This window comes from Cotesia glomerata, linkage group LG10, assembly GCF_020080835.1.
Source record: "Cotesia glomerata isolate CgM1 linkage group LG10, MPM_Cglom_v2.3, whole genome shotgun sequence".
In the NCBI taxonomy this organism is placed as follows: domain Eukaryota; kingdom Metazoa; phylum Arthropoda; class Insecta; order Hymenoptera; family Braconidae; genus Cotesia; species Cotesia glomerata.
In genome coordinates, this window is record NC_058167.1 from 558,173 (window position 1) to 585,613 (window position 27,441).

General features: G+C 30.8%; 2 protein-coding genes across 9 annotated transcripts in view; both read right to left on the reverse strand.

The window, feature by feature from the left end:
- The window catches only part of LOC123273313 (neurocalcin homolog), a 265,515-nt gene that overhangs the window by 57,650 nt on the left and 180,424 nt on the right, over positions 1 to 27,441 (reverse strand). The window contains exon 1 of one of the 3 annotated variants that reach the window (XM_044740721.1): positions 13,143 to 14,269. The exons of the other annotated variants lie outside the window; for them this stretch is intronic. The gene's annotated coding sequence lies outside the window, so the exon portion shown is untranslated. Of the gene's footprint in view, positions 1 to 13,142; positions 14,270 to 27,441 lie in introns of those variants that run through there. 3 annotated transcript variants of the gene reach the window in all.
- LOC123273311 (neuronal calcium sensor 2) overlaps positions 15,362 to 27,441 on the reverse strand; it is a 192,478-nt gene continuing 180,398 nt past the window's right edge. For all 6 annotated transcript variants that reach the window (XM_044740714.1, XM_044740713.1, XM_044740716.1 and 3 more), the window contains one exon: positions 15,362 to 17,036. In XM_044740714.1, coding sequence (XP_044596649.1) covers positions 16,860 to 17,036 — 177 coding nt within the window. In that variant the 3' untranslated portion in view covers positions 15,362 to 16,859. The remainder of the gene's footprint in view (positions 17,037 to 27,441) is intronic.

Sequence of the window (27,441 nt, forward strand, 5' to 3'; positions counted from 1 at the left end):
CTATAGAGACTCGCTATAGTGCGAGCGAGAAACTAAAAAAAGCGCGATCAACGAAGGGTTAATATTGATCCTACAGTTCCGGGAGTCCAGACTTTTTTCTAGGAAATTTCCTCCTCTTTTTGAATTTTTTAAAAATTTTTAAAATCTTTATTAGTTTTTAAGATATTTGTAAAAAACTAAACCCCCTTTTTTCAGTTAATTCTTAATAACCTTTGCAATTTTTACAAGCGGAACTTCATTTTTTTCAAAAATCATTTAGATCCCATTTCGAATCGAATGACACCTCAATTATAATTTTCGAAAACTGCAGAAAAAAGTTGACCAAAAAGGCACTGGTTGACTAGACTATGAGCTATCACGCAGTATAATGTGTATGCTGGCTACACCCAAGTATATACACACACACACACACCACAGCTGAAAAGTAAAAGGTGCGCGAGAAATGATGCGCACCAAAAACGTTACTATCCCATTTGATGAGTAGGTTTTACTCTCCATATTTTTCTCATACCGGGCGCCTTATACGAAAATCGATTCTTAAGGAGTAAACTCCAAAAATTCTACTAAGAGATAGATTTATATATGATGTATCGAATATCATTGAGAAGAAATTTAAGAAACTGTAATACCAGTGAATGCATCTTAAAAAAATCTGATAAGCAATCGAAGTTTTCAAGCCGTACTAATGAGAAAAAATAGCCCACTTCATTAAACGTCTTGCTGAAATCAAATTACACTTCAATCGTAATTAGACACAAATTATTGCAGTTAGAGTATTTTTCTCAAAAACAAGCTTAGTAAAGACCTAATAAACTATTGATCTTTATGTAGCAAATAATGTAATTATAAACACATCGTCCATAAGGCAAGTAAGTTTGATTTTCATTACAAAAAATCAACCATTTTATAAATTTTATGGTTACTGAATTTGGTCATATCAACTCAAATTTTTGAGATCTCTGTAATGTATTTTTGAATCTATCCTTCAAGAATGATGTTTTGGGAACAAACTCAATTATTTGAGAAATTTTATGACAAATGTAGTACATAGGTCAAATGAATTATCTTAATTGTTATACTAAACTTATTTTATAAAATACAAAATTTTTAAACTCTAAATTTACACTGAAAGAAGACGTACACCTATTCAAATCATTTGATTACTAATATTGATAATAATGGCAGAACAACTTTAGACATCAAGCAAGTAATTGTTTTATTGCCTACTGAGGACACCCGATTTTAGTCAATCATTTTCCTTATTTAATGTAAAGTTTTTCAATATATTCCACTCAGTAAATTGTCTTTACTATGATTCTAAATGCAAAAATTTGGTTGTTGGTTTGTTCTTCTTTCACCCCAAAACAAAACAATGGATCGATATGAATTTTTTATACAGGAGAAAGTTAATTTGCTGAAGAGTGATATAAGCTATTTTGATCTCAGAAAAAAGAACAGTTTCTGTTGAGTAGCTATTTACTATTTAACATTCCTTTTAACGTTTTAAACATGAAAATAGATCTGTCACCTAAAAATATATATCTTCTGAACGATCAATCTGGAGTATAAATCTGTAACTTTTTTTTACATTCAAATGACTGAATAGATTTTGATCAATTTTAGTATAAAAAGTTTTGATAACTTGAAATAATATACAAGAAACTTTTCATCACAGAAAAGCACATTTAATTGCTGTGGACTTTAACTTCGAATGTAGTATAACGTTCTGTTTTAACGTAAACGTATTCAAAATGGAAGTTACAATTCTAGTTAAAAAGTTCAGGCAAAAAGGGATGATTAGCTATCAAAATAGTTCAGAGATCAATTCTAATAGACTGAAAACCATTTTTCTTAATAATTGACACAGTTAAATTGAAACATATTCATATTTTCTGTTATAAATGCACTATACTTCAGTAAAACCTGGTTATAAGTTATTTTTAGGAGATGTAGAGGCAAAATTTCTTGAAAGTAGCTTTTCCCCTTTACTACTTTTTACTCAGTGATCGTTCGGATTTTTGCATGTATGGGCGTCGTGTTTGTGTTTGTGCTCGCAGTAATTTATTAGTTAGTTGATCTTTGTCGTCCATTTACGTATATCAATATAGTTCTCATGTCAGTTTAAATGATGAAACTTTTCATTCAAATGATTTTAATCGTCATTTTTTGACTTATTCTTTCAGATTATTAAACTAAAATATTTACCCCGGGAAAAAATGAATTTGCCTAATCATATATATATATATATATATATATATATATATATATATATATATATATATATATATATATATATATATATATATATATATATATATATTGAATACATAGAATTATATATAATAGGATGACAAGACATAATTATAAATGTAATATACTTAAGTTAAAACTAAACCAGGCCTATGCACAGATGATTAATTTTCATCTCTATAGGTGCATACTACCCAGTCAGCATCCAAGTCAGAAAGATTTCAGTATGAAGTCTTTTAAAAAACTTCTTATAGAAGTCCTAATGTGACGTCTTAAGGAGCTCTTTTTTACGAGGTCAGAACTAAGAGCTCTTAATGAACTCATAAGTTTGGAGTCAATTTTCTGACATCTAACTGAGTCCCTTTTTTGGACTTCTTTTTGAGTTGCGTATAATGAGCTTATAGACATTATAAACAAAAACACAAATTTCTTTTTAATATAAAGCTGTCAAAATCTTATTCATTTTTCATTTATTACTTTCCTGATTGAGAAATTAAATTGAAAATGATTAAAAATAATTCGAATTAAATGATTTCAAACAATTTGAATAGATTAATATATAGATATACACTTGGCATAGGTTAACTCATTTCTCTTAATCCAGGTTAATTAAATTTTTCAAAAATTTTAAATTATATTATGAAGTAATAGGCAATAATGTTAAAATCTGGTTCGTAATCAAACTAATTTAGATAAAATAATAAAATTTGATTCTAATCTGAAAAAATTATGTGAACTTTCTACATTTAAGGAGTACTTAGTAGACTTTTGAATATTTTTTAGTATATAAATATTCGTAAAAGTTACTTTTTCTCTATCGATACACAGTATCAAATAGAATAAATAATATAGACAATGATCGCAACATTTCATCACTATATAAACTTAGCTTATAAGAATAATGAGATGTGTAACGACATATCGTTTGAACAGCGTAGGGGGCTAGGTATCGATCTAGCACGCGCGCGACTCGGGTTCGAATCTTAGTTACGGCAATTGCGATTTTCACTGTCTCTCTTTAAACCGACAATATTAGGTCAAACTAAAATAACGAACATTCGAAATCAGCATCGGTGCTTCATGAAACTCTGAATTATTTTTCATAATTTACTTTTATTATTATTATTATTAATATTATTTTTGTTGTGTTCTTATTATTGTTATCATTATAATAGCGTATAGAGATAAAAAATCATTCATCTGTGCGAGTTCAGAAAAAAGAGCGCTTTAAGAGCTCGTTTTGATGAGTTCTTAAAGTCTACAATAAGCGGCGCATTCGACCTCTTCAGAAGGTCTTAAAGACGTCTTTTAGACGTAGACTCTGACGTCCAAATCAGAAATCTGAGCTCATTTGGAATAACTTAATACGTCATTTTGCTATCTGGGTATATATGTGTATTTGAGTATTATATGTATGTATGTATGTATGTATATTATCCTGGCAATAAATAAAATAAAAAATAAAAATATATGATATCTAAATTTTTATATAAAATATATATAATCATATATAGACTAATATATTGTATGTATATTTTATATACGTCTATATATGATTAGATCTGAGTTATCTAGGTCTATATATGATTATATATAATCTATATAAAATTAGATCTGATTAGACCTGAGTTACCTAGGGCTATAAATGATTTTATATAAATCTATATATAATTAGATCAAATTAGACCTGAGTTGTCTAGGGCTATACATGATTATATATAAATCTATATATGATTATATCTGATCATATCTAATTGATATAGGACCATGTATATAATTAAGCATAAAGCTATGCACATAATTATATCTAATCAAATGTAAATTATAAATTTATATTAATTATATTTTATTATAATAAAGTTTATTGGAACATACCGAATTCTATCACAGCTCATAATTATCTTTTAAATTTTCAAATATTAAAAATGTTAATTTATTTAGTGATTTAAATTATTATCATGTATTACAGTTATGTATTCCAGCTGTCGGATTATAAAAAATATCAAAAGAAAATTGCTATTTTTGCTTATGATTTTGAATAAATATTTGTTAACTGTTAACAAATATTTATTAACATTTAATAAATAATTTATTACCTGGTAATAAATATATATTAAATCCCATGATGTTAAAAAATCACTTATTAACAGTTAATAAAGCTCATTCAATATAAACAAATCCTTCTATCAATATCAGTGTAAACTATACGGAAATCATATATAATTATATATGAATCATTTATAATTATATATGAATCATATATAATTATATATGAATCATATCTAATTATATATGAATCATCTATCATTATATATATATATATAATATGCATATATGCATTTTATGATTACTATAAAACATTCTCTGTTTTTATCTTAGAGTCTGCTACTCCAATGATTAATAATCTTTTAAACTATAGTATTTTGTGGATGAAATAATGGAACTGTATTAATTAAGTTAACTTTTAAAAATTGATTATGTATTCGATTTGCATTACTTGTAGTTATTTCAAGCCTTACTCTTCCAGTAAGTCTCGTAGGTAAACAGTTAGCGGGTTAGTCCAGTCACAACGGAGCTCTCGTAGCGCATGCAGCCTATTGTGTTTACAAAATACTTTATCTCACTTAAAGCTATTTCAAAAGTAGAAATCAAGCTGAATATTAATAATAATTAATCAAGAGCACTGACTGTAAATTTAAAACCTGAATTAAGTACAAAACTTAATAAATAAAAAGTAAACATACAAACAGAGGAATCTAACCTCTCAAATAACCTACTGAATCCGATAGGAGACGGTGGAGTGCAATCACATGAGCACATGACTAATAATGATCAAACAAATGAGCAGGTTAATGCTAATAATCAACAAAATAGCTTCAATATTATTACTGCTAAAAGGAAACGAACATCAAACTCATATTTAAGTATGAAAGACCCCAAGAAACCAAAAGACGCAACGCAAAACCCATCAGTCGTTAAAATCTCAAACAGATTTACACCTCTGGCACCACTAAATAATGATATCGAAATGGATGGTAGTGAAGAAGAAAGTATCCATGAAGATGATGATAATCAAGATAATCAAAATCCTGCCAATAAACATAAACAGACCGAAAAAACTGTTAAGCCACCTCCACTCGTCGTACACGGAAATGTCCAATTACACGCAAAATTCCTCCAGGCGATAAGAGACCAAATAAAAGGTAAATTCCATATTAGATATAAATTAGATAAGGTTGAACTACACACAACGTCAATGACAGACTATGAAGCAATAAAAAACCAATGGAAAGTCGAAAACATTAAGTATCATACGTATACTCACAAGCAAAATAAAAGGAGAACCTTTGTCATCATCGGACTACACGAGGATACAAACCCAGATGATATTAAGACTGAACTTACCCAAATAGGTATCCAAGTTTTTAATTGTAATGCTATGAAAGGTACGAAAAAACCCATGTATATGGCTACTGTAAATCCAGATGTCAAACTATCACAACTAGAAACCAATTCAAGGTATCTAGGAAGCACCAAAGTAAGTTGGGACTATTACCGTAACAAACGGAAAATCACACAGTGTCATAATTGCCAGGAGTGGGGTCATGCTACCTCTAATTGTTTTGCTGAACCAGCTTGTCTCAAGTGTGCAGGCAATCACCTAACATCAACTTGTATAAAAACAAGGGAAACTCCAACTCATTGCGTCAATTGCGGCGGGGCACATCCAGCCAACTTCATAGACTGTCCGACCTACAAAAATATCATTAGCAAAACCCAAAATAACAAAAATCAGAAAAGCAAAAAGAAATTTGCTCATCCAAGCCCAGACATCAGCAACGTGCAACACTTTCCTCCAATAAATAAACCAGCCAATGGAGGCGTAGCAAATATGTGGTTCAACACAGATGCAAATAACACACCAGCTACAAGCAATTATACACAAACCTATAACAATAATTTATCGAATATAAATACCAGGCATAGTAATGGTACAAGTAACAATAGGCATCAGATTAACCAAGATCAGTTTTAGATTCACCCAAGTGCTACTAACCAAAATCATACAGCAGATATTATGTCGCTGGCTAATGAAATTCAAGAAATTGAGCAAATATGCGACATAAATGAAATGCTAAGCCTAGTCAAGGATCTCAAGCAACAACTACTCAAGTGTACAAATAAAACTCAACAGTTTGAAGTCTTTGTGAACTTCAGTAAAAAACTTGAGGCTTCACCATAGGTGCACACAAAGTATGCAGCTGGAACTCAAATGGACTCAAAAATAAGATAGGAGAGGTAATTGAGTTTTTAGATCGCATGAGCATAGACTTATTTCTCATCAATGAAACTAGATTAAACAGTACTGATAGAATTAAATTTAAAAACTACTCAATAATCAGAAGAGATAAAACCAGCGCGGCCGGTGGCATCGCAATATTAGTTAAGAATAACATATCATACACAGAAATAAAATTTAAAAAATCTATACCACTAGAATGCTTAGCTATTAAATTAACTAGTCAATTATGTGTCGTCTCAGCCTATTGTAGTCCACAGGTTAAATTTACAGCTAAGGATTTAGATGACATATTTAACATAGGAGAAAAAGTGTTATTAATTGGAGATCTAAATGCTAGACATCGCACATGGAATTGTCATAGGATTAATCCGAGGGGTACTGTCTTATACAACTACTCACTGAAAAATAACTGTTGTGTGCAATTCACAGACAAACCCACGTATTATCCAACTAACAATATGACTCCAACTACTAATAATATGTGCGTGAAAAAAATGTTAGCCAAGCAAGTGAACTCAAAGTTCTAGGTGAACTAAACTCCGATCACAACCCAATCATCCTGTCACTAGGAAACCAGGATGATAATATTCCAATCAAGAAAATGTTAGACTATGATAACGCTGACTGGGATAAATTCAGAAAACTATTAAATGAAAAAATAAAAATCAATCAAAGCATTGAAAGCGCTGAACAACTGGATAAAGAAGTACAGCGACTAACCAATAACATACAACACTGTATACAAGAATCTATCTCGACTAAGACACCCAAGCAACTCCGAGATAAACTTCCTTCTGGTGTGAAACAACTTATACAGGACAGAAATAGAATCCGCAAAAAATGACAAAAGACAAGAATCAATGAATACAAACTTGAAGCTCAGAAGCTAACAAATAGAATAAGTGCTGAAAGACGCGAGAAACAAAGCTTGGACGAAAAAGCTGGAAAAACTAAATCCCAAAGATAACTCGTTATGACGAATGACAAAAATCTTTAAAACAGAGTTCACCCCTGTACTTACGCTGCAAAAAGACAACGTGGAAGCTGTTACTGATGAACAAAAAGCAAATTTGATAGCATCAAGATTTGAAGAAGTACACAAAATTGACACTATCAATAACACATCAGAGCAAAACAAAATCACGGAGTCAGTTGAGGAATATCTCTCAAGCACAAACTCAGATGACTGGGCAAACTTTAGAACCTCTCCAAAAGAACTTTGGGAGATAATCAGAAAATTACTATCCAAAAAAGCCCCAGGGTTAGATAATATACAAAATATCGTGCTTAAAAATCTTACAAAAAAGGCTCTTGTCCAACTTATGTACATCATCAATGCATCATTCAAATTGTCACTGGAAAACAACCAAAGTTATTCCAATTCCGAAACCTGGCAAAAACCTCTCAGAGCCCAGCAGCTACAGACCCATCAGCTTACTTCCCACTCTAAGCAAAGTCACTGAAAATGTTGTGCTCAGAAGACTAGATAATCATGAAAGGAAAGCAAAAACAACAGCAGATCATCAATTTGGCTTTCGAGCCAAACGAAATACTGTCCAGCAAGTTGTCCGAATAGTCAATGATATCAGCGTAAACTTTAACAAACAAATGCCCACAGTACTACTACTACTGGACATTGAGAAAGCATTCGATCGAGTGTGGATTGAAGGTCTCATATTCAAGATGATTCGACAATGCTATCATCCAGTTTTAATAAGACTCATCAACTCGTACCTGTGCAATCGCCAGCTCCAAGTAGTCATCAACGGATCTAAGTCAACCAAAAGAAGAATCAAAGCTGGGGTACCTCAGGGGTCTGTTATAGGCCCTAAGGCTTTCAACATTTACCTGAATGATTTACCCACGTTCTCAAAAACAAAAACTGCACTGTTTGCGGATGATACCAGCATTTACGCGCATTCGTTTAGTATAAATGTAGCAGCGAAACAAGTCCAGATACACATCAACATGCTTGAACAATATTATAAAAAATTGAAGATAAATATCAATGCTACTAAAACGGAGGCAATTGTTTTTCACAAAAGCTCAAAAAAGCTAAAGTTTTTCCAGCCAATAAAAGTGTATGGGCATATAGTACAACCAATCAACACGGTAAAATACTTGGGTGTTCACCTAGACCAAAGGTTAACGTACAAACCTCATATTTCACAAGTAATAAGAAACGTTTACTTCGTACAAAGGAAACTCTATCCATTAATGGTCAAGGGTTCAGCGCTGTCCCAACACAACAAAGCATTGATATATAAAATGTTGTTAAGACCCATAATGCTGTATGCTGCCCCAGTTTGGTGCAGTGCAGCTCCAACAAACATCAAACTACTTCAAACTTACCAGAATAAATGCTTGAGACTCATCCTGTCGGCCAACAGATACACAAGAATCACCGAACTACATAACAGAACGGGAATTCCATATATTAAAGACTATATCGAAGACCTATCTAATAAATTCTACGAAAACCAACTCAATGTAAGTGACCTAACAAAAAATATCACTAAAATTAGATCTCATAATTCTCCATTTGAATTAAAACATAAATTACCATATCAAACATTGAAAATTTTTCACACTATTGATAAGCAAACATAGTTACTTTATTTTTTCAACTCAAATTTCTATAACTAAAATTAAAATTAAACATATACATAAGCCCAAGTAAGTGCCTATAACCACAACTTTCATGAATAGGTTTTTTAATAATACTTTTCCTATAACTAAAAATATGTAAGAAACAAATATCAGATATGAAATAATTTAATTTACCACAGATGAATATATTATGTATTTAATGTTAAGTATTACAACAGCAGGTATATCTTTATAAAAGAAAGAACCTCAAGAAAAAAAACACAATTATTAAAATTATTTATGTATGTTTAAGATGTATATATTTATGTAAATAGATTATGAAATAAAGAGATTTTACAAAAAAAAAAAAAAAAAAAAGTTAGCGGGTTGGTCTTTAAAGCGGAAGGTCCCCGGTTCGATCCCTGCTCACGCTGAATTCTTTTTATTTTTATAGAAATAATTATATCTAATTATATATGATTAGATCTGGCCAATTTTCAGGTCTAATTATATATAAGTGATTATATATAACTATGTATGATTAGGCAAATCCATTTTTTCCCGGGACAGCAGATTAATATTCAGTCGGAATTGATTTATAAAATTTGTATCGTTTTTTTCTTTTAATATGTAGTTTTTAAATATTCCCATAAAGTCAACCTCCTTTTAATTTTATTTATTTAATTATGAAATTTATTATTCTTAAAAGCATAAAAAATAGTCAATTCTTTCCCATTAATGATTTTATTTGCATTTACTTATTAATTTATCATTTAATTAATTATTAATTAATTATCGAAGGAGTTTCTTTGGCGGCAATCGAAAGAGTTTCTTTGTCTCTATATATTTTATACTATTTGAGGTAATTCGAACTAGTAGATTTTGAGAAATCTCAAAAATAAAAAATTTGAAAAACTGTTTTTTTGGAATAACTTTTTAACGGCTTTACCGATAAATTTCAAAAACTAATCAGCTCTTAAACTTAAGAAACTGCAGCGATCGCCGTCAACACGATCAAAATCGGTTAATTCGTTCGAGAGATATCGTGAACGAAAAATTTGGGAAAAAGTTTTTTTCTTACATAACTCCGACATTTCTTCCTGGATTGTTTTCGATTTCAAGAGATAATTTTTAGAACTTAATAATCCACGTCGATCGCCGCCAATTACGTGGAAATCGGTTGATTGGTGCGAGAGATATCGTTGACGAAAAATTTGGAAACAAGCATTTTTTTGACATAACTCTGACATTTCTTTTCGGATCGTTTTTGATGTAATGACATAACTATAAGAGCTCAAAAAACCACGGTGATCTTCTCCAAGAACGTCGAAATCGGTTAATTAGTTCGTGAGTTATCGTTGTTGAAAAAATTCAAAAAAAGTGAATTTTTCAAATTTCTCCAAAATTTTTGGTCTGATCAATTCGTGTTCAGTAGTGAATCATAGAATCAAAAAAACTGCGTCGAATGTTGCGAACCGCGTGAAAAACGGTTTATTCATTCAAAAGTAAATGCAGTTGGAAAATTTTAAGAATAGTGTTTTATTAAACTTCTATCGGACTTCTGAGCTCAAAAGCATAGAATAGATATCTCTTTGAGCTCGGAGAGCTTGAAATAACACATAAATTGTTTTTTGAGCTCGAAGAGCTCAAAAAGGTCATAAGTACGATTTTAAGCGCCTAGGTATGGAATTAGCGGGAAGTTACAGGGATGGCCTTCGGGGTCAACCGTTTTCCTAATTTTTTTTCTTTCATTAATTAACAACAGGTAGAAAATAATGTAATTCAAAATACTATTGACTTTTTAATTAAAAAAATGTTTGTTGTGTTGAATTTTAAATTTATTAAAAAAAAATTTGTTTCATCATAAAATAAGCGCTTAGCGCATAAGGCATATGCATACGGATTTACCAAACTTTATTTATTATTTCATACTTTTAATGCTTATACAAACTGTTTATATACTTGAATAATGAATAAAATGCTTGAATAATTTAACTTTAAGTTAGTTTTTAAGTAGTAGTGCACAGTAAAATATTACAATTAAAAATGATGTTAAGTTTTCAATAGAAAAATTTTCGCCACAAAAGTTATTCATTTATTTAACGGATTATTTTCATTGTAAAATGAAACTTAAGAAGACACGCAGGTTTCGATATACCAAGTTTTTTTTACTTTTCTGAGAAAAATTAGTTATCTAACTGCAGAATAAGATGAATAAATATCGATAATTTTAAGTTTTTCATAAACTATAATAGTTCCGAAGGATCGAAAGAGTAGAAATAAGATGTCTTCACTGAAAAAAAAAAGTTTTTTGCTAGGTACAGACTCCTACTAGTAGCTATACTGATTGTACCTGTAACAATACTCTCATTGCGTGCGATACGGTAGATGGCGCCGATTAAAAATTTTTTTTTTTAGTGTTTATAAAAGTTAAAAATTTTTCGAAGAATCTTGATTAAAAAAATTATTAAAAAAAAAAAAATACTGAAATGAGTGTTATTTAGTTTTTTTGAAAGAATCACGTATCTTTTCAGAGTAAAATACGCAATTGTATTTGTCCGCCTTCGACTTTGTTCTTAGACCATTTTGAAAATTAATAAAATTATAATTACTCATACGAATCAATTAATACACATGATTTTTATGTCTATGACTTTATAAAATATTAATAAGATTGCTGTACAATTTAAATAATATAGCATTAACAAAGTATAAATATGAAGTTTATAGAAATAAGAATAACTCGTTTTAAGTATTCTAAACAGTCACACCACTCGTTTTTTTTTTGCGTACAGAATTTTTATTCATTATATACCTCATAATGCAAATAATTGAAAATAGACACCACTCAATCCATTAACTTTAACTCCGTTTAATTACTCTTATTATTTGTAATATTTATGGCTATTAATTTTAAAAAGAATTTCACATACATAAAAAATTTTTATTAACCCTTATCTATTTTAGATTCTGAAGCTTAATATTAAAGTAGTTTATATTTTAGTAAATTTGTTACTAAATTTATATCAAATAAATTTTTTAAGTCAATGGAAATACACGATTTATTGTAATTAAAAGAAATAGCTTTCAAAAAATACTGTTTCGATTGTCGATGCTTTTTATCAGTACTGTAAAATAAAAATTATTTATATTTTTGTTAGTTAAGTAGTGAATTACTTTCATTACTTTGCAACAACTAACACTGTTTATGATGAATAGAATATAAAAAATAAAAGTATTTGTAAACAAAAGTTAGTTTTTATTATTTTTGAATGTGAGAAACGACATTTTATAACTTTTATACTTTGTAAAAATGAATATTAGAATAAGGTGACAAATTGTAAATAAGTATAAATATACAAATATGTATATTTTATTACATGAATTAATGGCTAGTTTTGTTCGAGAGTAAAATATAATATATGTTTTGATTTCTAATGTGACATAAAATTTGTACTAGTAAAACTGCCAATAATTTGTATTGCTTAGTTTCAAAAAGTAATTGTAATTGAAAATCAATTCAACCTATCATTTGCCTTTTGTAAACATTTTTGTGTTTTAGTTTATCTAATAGTTATTTTATGAATAGAGTCGTTAGTAATTTCAAACGATGAAAGTTTTCAGTTATAAATCAAAGACAATAAATTTCCTAAGCTACCGAAATTTTCATTACAAAGAATATATTTAATAAAGATTTTGTGATTATTTTGCTGAAGAATAGAAGTGCTCTTCAAATACCTCATTGTATCAAGTAAGCTACACAAATAGTAAGTATTGCTATGAAACTAAAACTCAGATGAAGTACAAAGGATTCTCAAATTCGATTAGAATTAGTAATGATAATGAAGAAGTAATTAAAAAAAAAAATTAACAGTTTATCACTAAAGAAAAAGTAATTTACAAATAGGTTTTTGTAAGTGAAGCTCATTTTTATGAAAAAAATGATAAATCAAATTTTATCAGTTAAAAATGTTGAGTCAATTGAATTATTAACGCTTACCTTATCGATGAGTAATAGAGACCAATTAAAACTCTACCCAAATTTAACATTGAAAGTGCTATTTAGCATGCACGAAATAAGTACGTATGGCACACCGTTCTACTATTTAATAGCAAAATATTTTTACAAAAGATACCAGAAAAAGATTTTATGTTTAATTCAAAAATAATATTTTGAATTTTTTTTTCTTTCTTCATGGACTGACATAATACAAATATAATAATTTGATGATTCGACATAAAATTAAATACTTATACATAGGAAGAGATACTAAAAACGACGCATCACAATTATGTCGTGACATAATTATTTACTGAAAAGATAGTATTTTTCTATTGACAATATATCTTGTTTTAACAGTAAAACTTGGTAATACCAAGTTGGTATTGCTCTGCTAATAGTACATGACATTTTCCTTATAACTATACGTATACTACTTAGAAGTCTACGTATTCGCTCCAAGGGCAACTAATACACACACATTTGTTATGAATGCATTCAGTGTCTGTGTATATCCGTGACTCGTGACCGTTCCGTCTTTTTAGGCAGACGTCGCATCTTAGAAGAATTATATCTACTAAAAAAAAAGTAAGAAATTCATCACGAAGTTTCGAAAACTGTCGCCTCTAGCGCAAGACCTGTGGCCTTCGCAGTGAATACTGATTATGTATCACAATACTTAGATTTAGTATAGCCGGAGAAACGAATTCAAAATGACATGGACATAACCTTTTTGACATGATCTGTGGGGAATGGAAGGAAGGTGAAGTGAGGTAGACCGAGAACTCCGCCGGCGTTTATCTTGCGGCAACAAAGTTAACATTTTTGATGGCTGTTGAAATTGACAAAATATGAAATAATTAGTGAAATAATAAATGTTGATTATTGATATTTTTGCCACATCAAGTAACTGTTCAAGCTAATTAACTAATTAATTTCAATACTTTATTGAACTGTATAATTTCGCCACGCAGTGTATTATTCTCACAACTAAAGTCGATATCGCTTGGAGCAAATTATCGGTATTCTGATTATCACAAAACTTTGTATTTGATAGGAACAATAATTTTTTTTCTGAATAATCATTCTCTTAAAAAAATAAAAATATTTTTATTATGTGGACAATATTAATTTTTATTTGTATTGAATTCTTGATTAAATAACATTGAAATGTCAGTAATAATTAATTCAAAAATAAAAATGTTGAGGAGCTAATTTGATTTATGTGAATACATAAAAAAAAAAACGTAATCATAATGATGCTCTTACTTATTGATAACAACATTATTTTTAATTATTATGACAGATAATATTGATTTTTAACTTCCCGCTAAGAAAATTGAAAATTTTCGAAAAAAGGGAAGTTATTGATTTCGGTCCGATTTTCGAAAGTCGAGCTTTCATCGGATCTCCATGTTTTGAGGTCCTAAGAAGCCATTCTGACTATTCCCGCTGAGATGTGCGGCCATGTATGTGTGTGTGTGTGTGTGTGTGTGTGTGTGTGTGTGTGTGTGTGGATGTGTGTAAATAAATTTTTGTCATACGATTTCTCAAAAACGAAAGAACCGATTGAATTCTATGACACGTCATTCGAAAGGGTTTATCAAAACTTAGATCTGATTAGATTTAAGAGTTAATCCATCGAGCCATTCCGAAGAAATTAAAAAAAAAAATTAGGAAAACGGTTGACCCTGAAGGCCATCCCTGCAACTTCCCGATAATTCCATAACTAGGCGCTTAAAATTGCACTTATGACGTTCTCCGAGCTCAAAAATACAATTAATGTGTTATTTTGAGCTTTCCGAGCTCAAAAAGATAGCTTACCTATGTTTTTGAGCTCTTCGAGCTCAAAAATCTTATCAAAGTTCGATGAAACACGATTTTTTGAATTTTCAAACTGCTATAACTTTTGAATGAATCAACCGATGTTCACGCGATTGGCGGCAATTGATGTAGTTTTTTGAGCTCTATAAATAATGCTGAATAAAAAAATTGATCTGATGAAACATTTCCGAGTTATTACAAAAAAAACACTTTTTTCGATTTTTTTCGACAACGATATCTCACGAACGCATCAACCGATTCTGACGCTTTTGGTAGTGATCGATGCGGGTTTCACTAGGTAATCAACATACATTTTTAAAGGTACTTTAAATTCAAACTTAGCGGGAAGTTCTATGGTTGGCCTGCGCGGTCAACCGATTTCTAGATTTTTTTTGTTATCTTCACGTCAACTTACAATTGGAATACATCGATATTTTATTATACTAGACATAACACGCTCGCTTCGCTCGCCTTCATTCTTTCAAAACTCCTGCCATTATCTCAGTCGACTAATCAACAACCGAATAAAATAGTCACAGAAGTGACGTAAAACGATACGACATCCGGCCATCAACTTATTAGAAGAGGATCACTCCATAATAATTATTCTGTATAAAATGTATTCATTGAAATAAAATGTATCTATTGTATTTTAATTATACTGTGACATGTAATGTGTATTTTAAGATTTTTTTATTTTATGATAAATTTTCTTCTACTATTAAATATTAAAACGGCGTGCCATAACTATATGTAAAAATTGATCGAAGATCTTGAATCGATAACATTTAAATTAGCTTACAAGTCATTGTGATTAGAAAGAGAAGTAAAAGATAAAAATGATTTCACCATTTTTTATAATATCATTTTAGAAGAAATTCTGTAACCCAAGCGCATGAAAGGCATTATTTGTTGATAGTACTACTGAAATACATTAGCTTGTTCTGAATAGAGTTACCGGTTTAAAACTTTATTAACTATTATTTTTCGTGAGAGTAGTCATTTAATTATTTTCTTTTTTTCTTTTTTTTTAACATGCATTTAAAATTTTATTTTATCATTTGTAATAATATGACATTTTTGTACGATAAAAGTGCAAAATTCTCTTTGATTTATTTTGTATAAAAAATTTAATAAAAGCTCATTCCAAGTAATTGTAATTGTTCATGAGCGCTTTTTGCTACATAAAATATTTTCAATTATCTATCTAATTATAACAGAATATAAAACTACACATAATACATAAAAGCCAGAAAAACCAACGTTACTTAAAATTTTGTAAGCATGCATCTGACAGCAGCATAATAAAACAAAACCATTAACAATGGATTAAATTATAATACTTTGAATAATTTATCATAACTTGCATCTAACATATTTTTAATAAATCCAAATTCCTGGTTTGATAACGACAGCACTATAGAAATAGTTATGCAATAAATGATTGTATTATTAATGATAAATCAATTGAATGATCATTTATTCCATAAGGATCACGAAACGCAGTAAATCGATAGTAAGACTGACAGTGCAGTAAACGTTTCAAAAGTTTAATTGTATTAAATTGAATATCGGTAAAGTTGAATCTCGTGTGACAGAAATTAAATAATTTAAAATTTTTGAGAGCATATTAAATCTAACCCAATATATCACGTATAAATGATACATTATCGCTTATCGTTAATACGAATAACTGGGTCAACACAAGTCTGTGAAATTTTTCGTATTGATCAATTTGAATTGCTTCACTACACGAGAACAATGTGCTTAAGAAATGTGCATGCAACATCGAGAGTTATGTTTTATCCATTAGAGCAGTTAATATGATCACTGAATAGTTGATAAAAGTCTGATGTAAAATGTCAAATATTAGCTGTCTAAGATGTGTTGAAATTATGGAGCCAACATCTTCGACAGCTCTTCGTCTTGCAGGCACCCTTTCAAGAACTCATCTTGTGTCAATTGACCATCGTTGTTTTCATCCATTTTTGCGAATATATTTTTGGCTCTTTCTTCTGCACTATCTGCCGGTCTGTTACTTGAGCATGCTCCCAGCATGTCGTAAATTGCCTGAAAACAGTAAATAACGATAATATAAAAGTTGTAAAACATCATTTTTAGTAGATTTTATAAAAATCTAACTATTGCAGCCATCATCATGGCGCAACTTTTAAAAAATTTAGCCATTTTCTGACTCAGTTTGTCGAGCTGGGTCTGAAAATGTAGTTCGTTCAAAAGTTTATATATATATATATATTAGGTTGGGCTAATAAAAACTTTTAATTTCTTTTTTCTTTAGCTACTACGAAAATAATGTCTAAGATGACGAAAAACAAATTCTGGTAAAGTTTGAACTCTTAATATTAATATTTAGAGGTGTCACATCGTGATTTTTGATTGCCCATTTAAATTACACGGGAATTTTTTTTTCTTTTTTTTGGAATTTTAATGTATTTCAACGAATTATTGTGTAGTAAAACGGAATTAATATTCTTGAAGGAAATTAAACGGCCTACAAAAAAAGGTTTGAAATAATTTTTTGCTAAGTCAACTCGGTTAAAAGTTATTCGCAGCTAAAGTTTAAACTAAAATAATATATGATGACTCACAATTTTTCATACTTTTTTTACAAAAAAAAATGGCTTAAAAACATAAAACAACATATTTTTCGTGATTTTTCTCGTTTTTACTTCTCAAATTTATTGAGAAAAACTTATGTTATATGGCACGATTCGAATGAAAAGCGTGGAAAACTGATTCCAATACTTATTGCAAGTGGTTAAAAATCACCGTCAAAAATATCCTAATTGTAACAAAAAATAATTAATTTGATTCTAAGACAGTGAAAAAAACAAACTATAAAAAAAATTTGGAAAATCCAAAAGTGCACGTCTCACAACGCTCATTCTTTTTTCACGAAAAAGATAAATTGTGTAATTGATTAAAAAAAAAAAAAAAAAATGAAAAAATAACGATTAAGTAATTTCTTACAGAGTGTTTTTTCATTTTGTTTTAAATATCGGCGCCCGTTTTTTTTATTATATGCGCACGCAGTCTCAAAAATTCTAGCTTGATCAAGTGGGGCCGTAGTTTTCACATGACAGAAATAAAAAAAATTCGTTTGTTTTTGTACGTGTGTATCGAAGTGAATTTTAATAAAAATTTAATTAAAAAAAAAAAATACGTAAACTAGGCTACTGATATGAAATACGGCCCCAGTTCATCGAATTCTTAAACTAATAAAAAAGGCCTGATCTCGAAATATCAATTGGTTCGGGAGTAATCGTTGGTACATCCAAAATGGGGTGACATTAGGACGTCCACGTAAAATTTTTTTCGAAACGTTTTTTTTTTTTTTTCAAAATAGCAACATAATATGATTTTAGAAAGTAAAAGATGGTTTAATTTAAGAGTTTTCTTGGTGTGAATCTACTTATATTATTGTATAAGTGCAATATGATTGTGATAGAGGCATTTAAAGATCACAAAATTGCTTGAACTTGACGAGTCGAGAATTAAGCACAACCTCACGCGCTTCGCACTACGAGGCGTGCAAAATAAAAAATTTTATTTTGATTAAATAATTATTAGAACACAACTTTTATTATTTTAGATTACCTAATAATCAACTTTAAATGAGAAATTTATTGATTTTCAAAAAATGATTCATTTTTAACTTCCCGCTAAGAAAATCGAAGATTTTCAAAAATCAGGAAGTTATTGTTTTAACCCCGTTTTGCAAAAATCGAGTTTTTATCAGATCTCAACGTTTGAAGGTCATAGGAAGCTTCCCTGACTACTGCGATGTTGTCACTATGTATGTGTGTGTGTGTGTGTGTGTATGTATGTATGTATGTGTGTAAGTATGTGATCTGCTTATAACTTTTGAACGACTAAACCGATCGGAACCTACTAAACGGCGTTATAAAGAGTTCTCGCAAACTTAGATTTCCTGTGAATTTGAACCGATTCGGATCGATAGATTTGGAGAAATTTTAAAAAAACTAAGAAAAAAATTTTTTTTGAAGGTCGTTTTTTGGATAACTTTTAAACGGCTCTATCGATCAACTCCAAAATCTAATCAGCTTTTGACCTTGAAAAACCACGTCGATTGCCGCAAATCCGATCGAAATCGGTTAATTCGTTCGAGAGATATCGTGAACGAAAGAAAACCCAAAGTGTTTTTATCACATAACTTCGATATTTCTTTTCGAATCGTTTTTGATCATAAAATAATTTTTAGAGCTCAAAAATCCGCGTTGATCGCCGCCAAGAACGTAAATATCGGTTGATTGATTCGAGAGATATCCTCGACGAAGTATTTGGAAACAAGTGTTTTCTTAACATAACTCCGACATTTTTTGAAATAACTTTTAAACGGCTTTACCGGTCAATTTCAAAAACTAATCAGCTAGTAGCATACAAAAATTACGTCGATTGCCGTCAAGCCGGTCAAAATCGGTCGATTCGTTCAAGAGATATTGTGAACGAAAAAAAACCGAAAAAAGTGTTTTTTCGGAATTATACCGAATTTTCTATTATCAATTTAAACTTGAAGATTCTTTATGAGGCTGAAAAAACTGCGTCGAATGCCCCCAACCGCGTGAAAATCAGTTGATTCATTCAAAAGTTATTGCGGTTTGAAAATTAAAAAAATATTGTTCTATAAAACTTCTATCAGACTTTTGAGCTCAAAGAGCTCAAAAACATAGAAACGCAATCTATTTGAGCTTGGAGAGCTCAAAATAACACATAATTTGTATTTTTGAGCTCGAAGAGCTCAAAAATATCATTAGTCCACTTTTAAGCACCTAGGTAAGAAATTAGCGGGAAGTTGCAGGGATGGCCTTCAGGGTCGACCGTTTTTCTAATTATTTTAAGACATTATTCAGGTGAAGTAAAGTATTCAAGTGCTACTTGAAATTAAGTATACAAAATAATCAATTTTCCTTTTGAAGGGTAAAATTTGATTTCAAATAACAATAAAAGCGCCATTCGGCCCCACCCGACATGGATAAATAGATTTCTTGTTTGAATATTGACAAAAACACTATTTAAAAAATAGGAATTGTAATATATGAAAGTTATTTGACGATAAAGCTAAAAATTATTTTTTTTTTTAATTTTCCCAACTACGAAATAAATTGAAAAAAGTATCAAAAGGCGACGATTAATAGCTCAAATTGAAGATAATTATGTAAATTTTAAAATAAACTTGATAAATTTAAGCTATCTTTTACGGCTTAAAAATTATTTGAAGAAAAAGGGCCGAAATACGTTGATTGAAAAATTTTTGAAAATTTTCAAAATCACCGAATTATGTGAAAAAATCATCAAAACTAGACAAATGATAGTTTGAATTGAAGGTAATTAAATTAAGTTTAAAATAAATTTGATAGATTTTATCTATCTTTTACATCTCGAAAATTATTTTCACAAAATATACGAAATTCAAAATTTTTTGAAAAGGAAAAAAATTTTCAAACACCCACAACTCGTAAACTAACCGGCCGATTTTGCTCATCTTCGAACTTGATCTTGGTATTGATCCACAGAATGAGTCCACAAAATTTCATAAAGATCGGTTGAGAACTATAGGCGCAATCCTGCTGACATGGCGAGTTATATCATATATATATATATATATATATATGTTATATATATATATATATATATATATATATATATATATATATATATATATACATAAATAAATGTATAAACTTTTGAGCCAATGCCATTTTTCGATATTACTTGATGAAATGAAACATATTATGACAAAATTTTCTAAAAATTACGACATGAGACCGGCTACAATAGATAGATTTCTAAAGAAATTAGATTTAAATAATAAATAGATTTCTAAAAACCACGTCGATCGTTGCCAAGAACGTAAAAATGGGTTGATTGATTGATTGATCGGTTCGAAAGTTAAAAAATTAGTGTTCTTTGAAACTTTTATCAGACTTTTGACTTGAAGAGCTCAAAAACTTCATAAGTGCAATTTTAAAAGCTCAGATGTGGAATTAGCGGAAGTTGCAGGGATGGCCTTTAGGGTCAACCGTTTTCCAGATTTTTTTGTGATAAATGAGCGTTATGAGACGTGGACTTTTGGATTTTCCAAACTTTTCTTTTCTCTCCGTGTAGAGTAATAAATTGATAATTCCGTGAAACTATTTAAAGATTAAATTCATTCAACTTGGGTCATGATTTTCTTACAGTAAATGAAATAAAGAAGAAAAAAATTTGATACATGAGTAATTTTTCTTTCAGCTTTATGAAAATGTTAGCGCATCAGAACCAATTTTACATATAAAAATAATTTTTAAGACTTGATCAGTTTAATACTTGAATAGTCAAAATTTTATACATTTAGAAGTTTACGTTTGAATATCTTTAGAACGGCTATCTCTATGATAAAAGTGTAAGAAACCTTTTTTGTAGAGCGTTGAATTCTCTACAAGAATATGCTATGGACTTGTTTATATAAGGTGCATATGCCGAGCTAAAAACATAAACAAAAAAACAAATTTTTTTCCCATGTTATTTAAATGGAAAATAGAAAATTAGGGACAGGCACCTCTAAATACTAATATTAAGAGCTCCGCTTTGAACAGGCTTCTGTTCTCATCTTCATGCAAGTTTTCAGCCTGTTTTTTCGTTGAAAAAAAAAGTCGCCTCAAATTGACACACCCTAATTCACATGCAATATATATCCTTTTCTGACTATGATTGAGTAGTGGCTGCTGGACACAAATTAATACTGTCAGTATATGCTGGTATTATTATTATTATTATTATTATTATTATTATTATTATTATTATTATTATTATTTACTATTTTTTCCGAAGATCGGTGTTTTTACTAATTAAAGAGTTCTATATTTCAAAGCCATTATTCCCGATCCAAATTGATGTTAGACTAATTTTAAATTTTACATTAAATTTTTATTTATTAAATTCTTTAAATTTTAATTTTTACTTATTATTTATTTTCACAACATTATTGTCGGTATGAGCACTCATACCATCCTTGGGTGAATATATCTAACAATTAAAAATCTTTATTTTAATTTAAGATTAAGCAAAGATGTTATATTCTTTACTCAGTGAGACTTTTTTCGGCCACCGAAAAAATAATAACTCTGAAAATGCTCAGACCAGGAATCGAACCTGGATCTTTTGGTGTCACGCCAACTGCTCTACCCTTAAGCTATCCGAGACTGTCCGTAACTATCATTCAGTTACCTATTAATTATTATTATTATTATTATTATTTTTATTTATTGACCATGGAGTCTAAGCCCCTTGCGGCCATCCAGTTTACAAATAATACAGTTTACAATTTTCAGAAATTATTAACCGAAATAATAACAAAGAACATTTTAATAACAAAATAAACAATAAATTCACAAAAAATGATTAACATTCTCAATAATATGATAGACTATATAATTATTATAGACCATATAATATGATAGACTATATAACGACAGTACTTTGGTAAAACCTCGTATCTTCTATGTATTTTAAATGAGAGATACGAGGTTTTACCAAAGTACCGTCGATAAGTAATTTCAATACTAAACAAATAATAAATATATTAAATCAATGTAGCGGTAACGAAATAAATAATTCGAATATTAAATTGAATTAAATAAGATACAGCAAATTAATAATTAATTTAACAGTCCATAAGTCATTCAGGCTTATCCAGAGAAAACAATTAAACTCATCAGTGGTGAATATGAAAATTAATTATTCAAAACAATAAATTTCAATAATATCCATAATTCTCAGTAATTCACATACACCACAAGTCACTCATTGTCACCACTCTCCGGAAGTCTGGTAACGTAGGTTGCGAAGTACAAGTTGCTGGCAGCTGGTTCCATACCCGGATAGCACTGATCAAGAACGACTTATCGTACTTAGCCGTATGACACCGAGGTAACTCTAAACGGTCATGGCGTACATCACCTCTCCTTGGACGAGGCTGAAGCACCCGAAGTTCCTGGCTGAGTAACGGTTTCTGACCTAAATGAATCGCTTTATAGACGATACATGCCAAAAAGAACTTTCGCCTTGAATTAAGCGTAAGCCATCTCAAATCCTTGTAGTATTGAGTAATGTGCTCATACTTCGATATTTTCAAAATAAACCGAACACAGGCATTGAGTTTACGCTGGAGTCTAATCTGCTGTTGACAGGTAACATCAGTGTAAATCACAGCACAGTAATCGAAGATTGGGAAGATCAGCGTAGTGACAAGCTTCTTACGGAGTTGCATATTGAAGGCATCACCATTCATTTTCAGCTAGGCTAGCACTCATCGTGCTCCTGCATACCTCAACCACTTTCGAGGTCCATGTCAAAGTATCCTCCAGAATGACACCAAGATATTTCACGACATTGCAGTAACTGATTACGTTATCCTGTAAAGTGATGTCCGGAACTTGCCGCGAATATACAGAGGCTAGCATTTGAAATATTCCCAGAATCATTGCCTTCATTTTAGCACAATTTAGCTTCAAATCGTTCTTCTCGCTCCACTTAAATATGACATCAATCTCTTCATTAAGTGTCTCCACACAATTACCGAACTGTGATACTGCACAACTCAAATAAATAACTAGGTCATCGGCGTAAAAAAATACTTACAGCGCTCAAGCAGCATACCCAGATCTGGGACATACACTGAGTATAAAAGCGGCCCCAAGACACTCCCTTGAGGCACACCGCACGGAATTTCCTTCCATGCAGACACTCGTCCAGTACTGTCCCGCACTGACTGCATACGACCCGTCAAGTATGATGCCATCCAATTTATCGCCACTTCATCAAAGCCTACTGCACGAAGCTTGAAGAGAAGAATGTCATTTGTATTATCATTGAGCCAAATGGTTTTAGCAAGTTTTTAAAAGTCATACACTCAGGACCAAAATTTGTGGCTATTTGGAGTGGTAAGTATTTAGTTCTAATACCAAGATACATGCTGATGATTTAAAAAAAAACCTTTGAGCTAGAATCATTCAAAAGTCTTGTCTATATTAACACTGTCTCTACAAAACCTTTAGTAATTCTGCCTTAGAGCCCGGGTGAGTCCTATACCTCGACACGTATAGGCAGACTTCAATTATTAAATTAATTAGTCATCTTTTCCCTAATTATTCATTTCGATTTCCTTAACGGTATTTCTGAGTTCTGTGATAGCGATTCTTCGAGCCACGATTCGTTTTGACGATAATCGAGATTCCCACAGTTCCAGTGACCTGGTCCCACTCTCAAATTATTATTTCCTTCTTCTGTAAATTTATAATCGGCGAACTTTGTTTACCGGAGTCGTTACTCCGGTTACGAACTCATATTAACTTTCAACCTTTGTTTTTATATTGTTATTAGTTAATAAGTGAATAGTGTAAGTTAAGACGTGTTTGCCCATAGGGCCAGTTAAACAGAATATATAAACTAAAAACCCGAATCGAAGTGTATCATCATTCTTAAGTTAAGAACCTTCAACCTTCAATCTCCAGTCAGCAGGAGGAAGCGAGAAGCCAAGCAGCGGAACTCAAAGGTACAACGTCCAATCAAAGGCCGAATCATCGTTGGAATTAGGATTCGCAATAGTAAGTGGAGGATATTTTATTATTTCCGAAGTCGATTGTCATATTCAAGGGGCCCTCTCCGGGGTTTTCACCTTCACGAACCCATAAAATATAAACTTAACGATTCTTTCGTTAGGGAAATTCATCTGTTATCCGAACCTCCGTTAATCCAGCTACCGCATTTTAAGATCTTATTTTTCGGACATAATATTACGAATGAGAATCTAATCTTTAATAATTACACCGGCACACAAAAAAAAAAAGTTGTCAGTATTTTTGACCGGACCTACCTATCTTTATGTATTTTGACGTGCTGAATTCGAATCTGAAGTCAGTTTTGCCCGTACACCCTCAAAATTTTGAATAAAATCCAAAAAACCCAAAATAAGGCAAAGAATTGCAAAAAACTGCAGTCACAGCGATGAATAAAATTTTGTGGACCCAGATCAAGCATGATTTTTATGTATTTCAATTCGCTGAATCTGAATCTGAACGTTAATTAGCCCGTTAAGCCGTCAAAATTTGAAAAAATAGCAAAAACCCCAAAAAAATGACAATAAATCATGAAAAATCGAAATTATCGAGATAAAAAAATTTTTTAGATTTAGATTGAGTATGATTAAAATTTAAAAAATTAGAAAAACGGTAGACCCTGAAGGCCTTCCGTGCAACTTCCCGCTAATTCCATACCTAGGTGCATAAAACTGCACTAATGATGTTTTTGAGCTCTCTTAGCTCAAAAATACAATTTATGTGTCACTTTAAGCTCTTCGAGCTTAAAAAGATAGCTTTTCTATGCTTTTGAGGTCTTCGAGCTCAAAAGTCTGATAGACGTTTCCCCGACTAGAAACTACTTTGGGATTACCCAGCGTATACATCTGGACCTGATTGGGTCCCGAAGAGGCACGCCCAATTGGGAAATCCCTATAAGGGCCTAATTCGCCCCCAATTGGGAAATCCCAACGTAAAAATAAAAATTTTTATTCAGTTTTTCCCGATAAAGCCCTGCGTGGGACCTAAATGGGAAATTCCAATGCAAAAATGAGTAGCTTCATTCAGTTTTTCCCAATAGGGCCCTGTGTGGGACCTAAATGGGAAATCCCAACGTAAAATTAAAAATTTTTATTCAGTTTTTCCCAATAGGGTCCTGTGTGAGACCTAAGAGGGATAACCCAACGAAAAATAAAAATAAAATTGCTAAGTTTTCCTAAGTGGGATCGATGTGGGACCGGAGAGGATTTTCCCAACGTAATGTAAATAAGGCATCGATGGGTTTTCCTAACTGGGCTCGTAGTAGGATCCAATTGGAGTAACCCAACCTGAGAGTAAATACATGAATAAATAATCTTTAAATTTAGAAAATCGTTTATTTATATAAAAAATCAATCACCCAAAGATCTGGTGAGCTTATATTCTTAGCATATATTCATTGTAAATTAATTAGAAATAAAAATAAAAATTAGCCGTTAAGTATAGAAAATAATTAGGAAAAAAATTCATCCAACATTGTTAAATAAAAACTACAAAATTTAGATTTATCAAATTTTACATAACTTTATATGTTAGAATTAGGTAGGGCCTTTTAAATAAACAATAACAATTAATAGTTAAGAGTATTTATTAATATGTGCATCCGCACGTTACCAAAATTCAATCGGAAGTAAGTGGTGGTACAGACCTACAGTTCTCTAATCTCAACTCAAGCAGGGATCATGACATCACATGACCTCCCCACTACTCATGGGGTAAGACGGTTAGGCGTTACTTCCAACACTCCCTTCCGTCTAGCCGTCTTTCACCATTTTACAATGATTCATATAAAATACATAGATTTTCTTAATATATAAAAGTTACATATATCTGGCTACTAATAATGATAATAATTATTCAATTAATATTACTAAGGCGGAATAATACAATGACAATCCGGTGAGTCTTTGAGTTTATTTTCCTGAAACAGAATAGTTAATAATTTAACATTGATCTATTTTATCATTCATTAATTTATCAGTCAAGTATTTATGTAGGTCAAACGCAAGAGGTTTTGTGAATATATCAGCAATCTGATTCTTTGACGGGATCCATTCAACATTAACAAAATTTCGCGCTACACATTCTTTTACATAATGTTCTCGTATCTCTGTCATATGTCTTAATTTATTACCCTCACTAGTTTTAGCACACGACGCGGCAGCTTTATTGTCACACCACAATTTTATGGGATAAAATATTCTGTCCAAAATTAACTTAAGTGAATTACTTATAGCTATCAATTCCTGACATGCTTCACTCATTGCTACATACTCTGCTTGACACGTAGATAGTGCTACATATGGTTGTTTATGAGTCCGCCAAGTGATTGTATCACCAAAAAATTTTATGACATACCCACCAGTTGTTTGAGATCCTTTACAATCTGCTAAGCTCGCATCAAAGTATGCTTGTATATCATTTCGCTCACCAGTGTACCTTAATCCTAAGGTTCTGGTTCCTTTCAGATATCTGAACACTCTTTCAACCATACGCCAATCGCTTTCAGTTGGATTAATTTGATGTCTACTTAATACATTAACCGCATAGGATATATCTGGTCGAGTTGCCCCGGCCAAATATAGCAAATTTCCAATCGCTTCTCTGTAAGGAACATTTTTAATTGTTTCAGTAGTAATTAACACATCATCATTTATATTTTCTTCTCTCAGCTTTCTTTCTCTATTAATTACCTGAGTGGTAACCATAGGCGTTCTCTGTGGACTCATATCACTAAAATTAAATTTTTCTAAGATTCTACTTATATACTTTTCCTGACTAAGAATGATTTCTCGACTTTGTCTATCTCGATGTATTGAAATTCCCAGAAATTCTTTTGG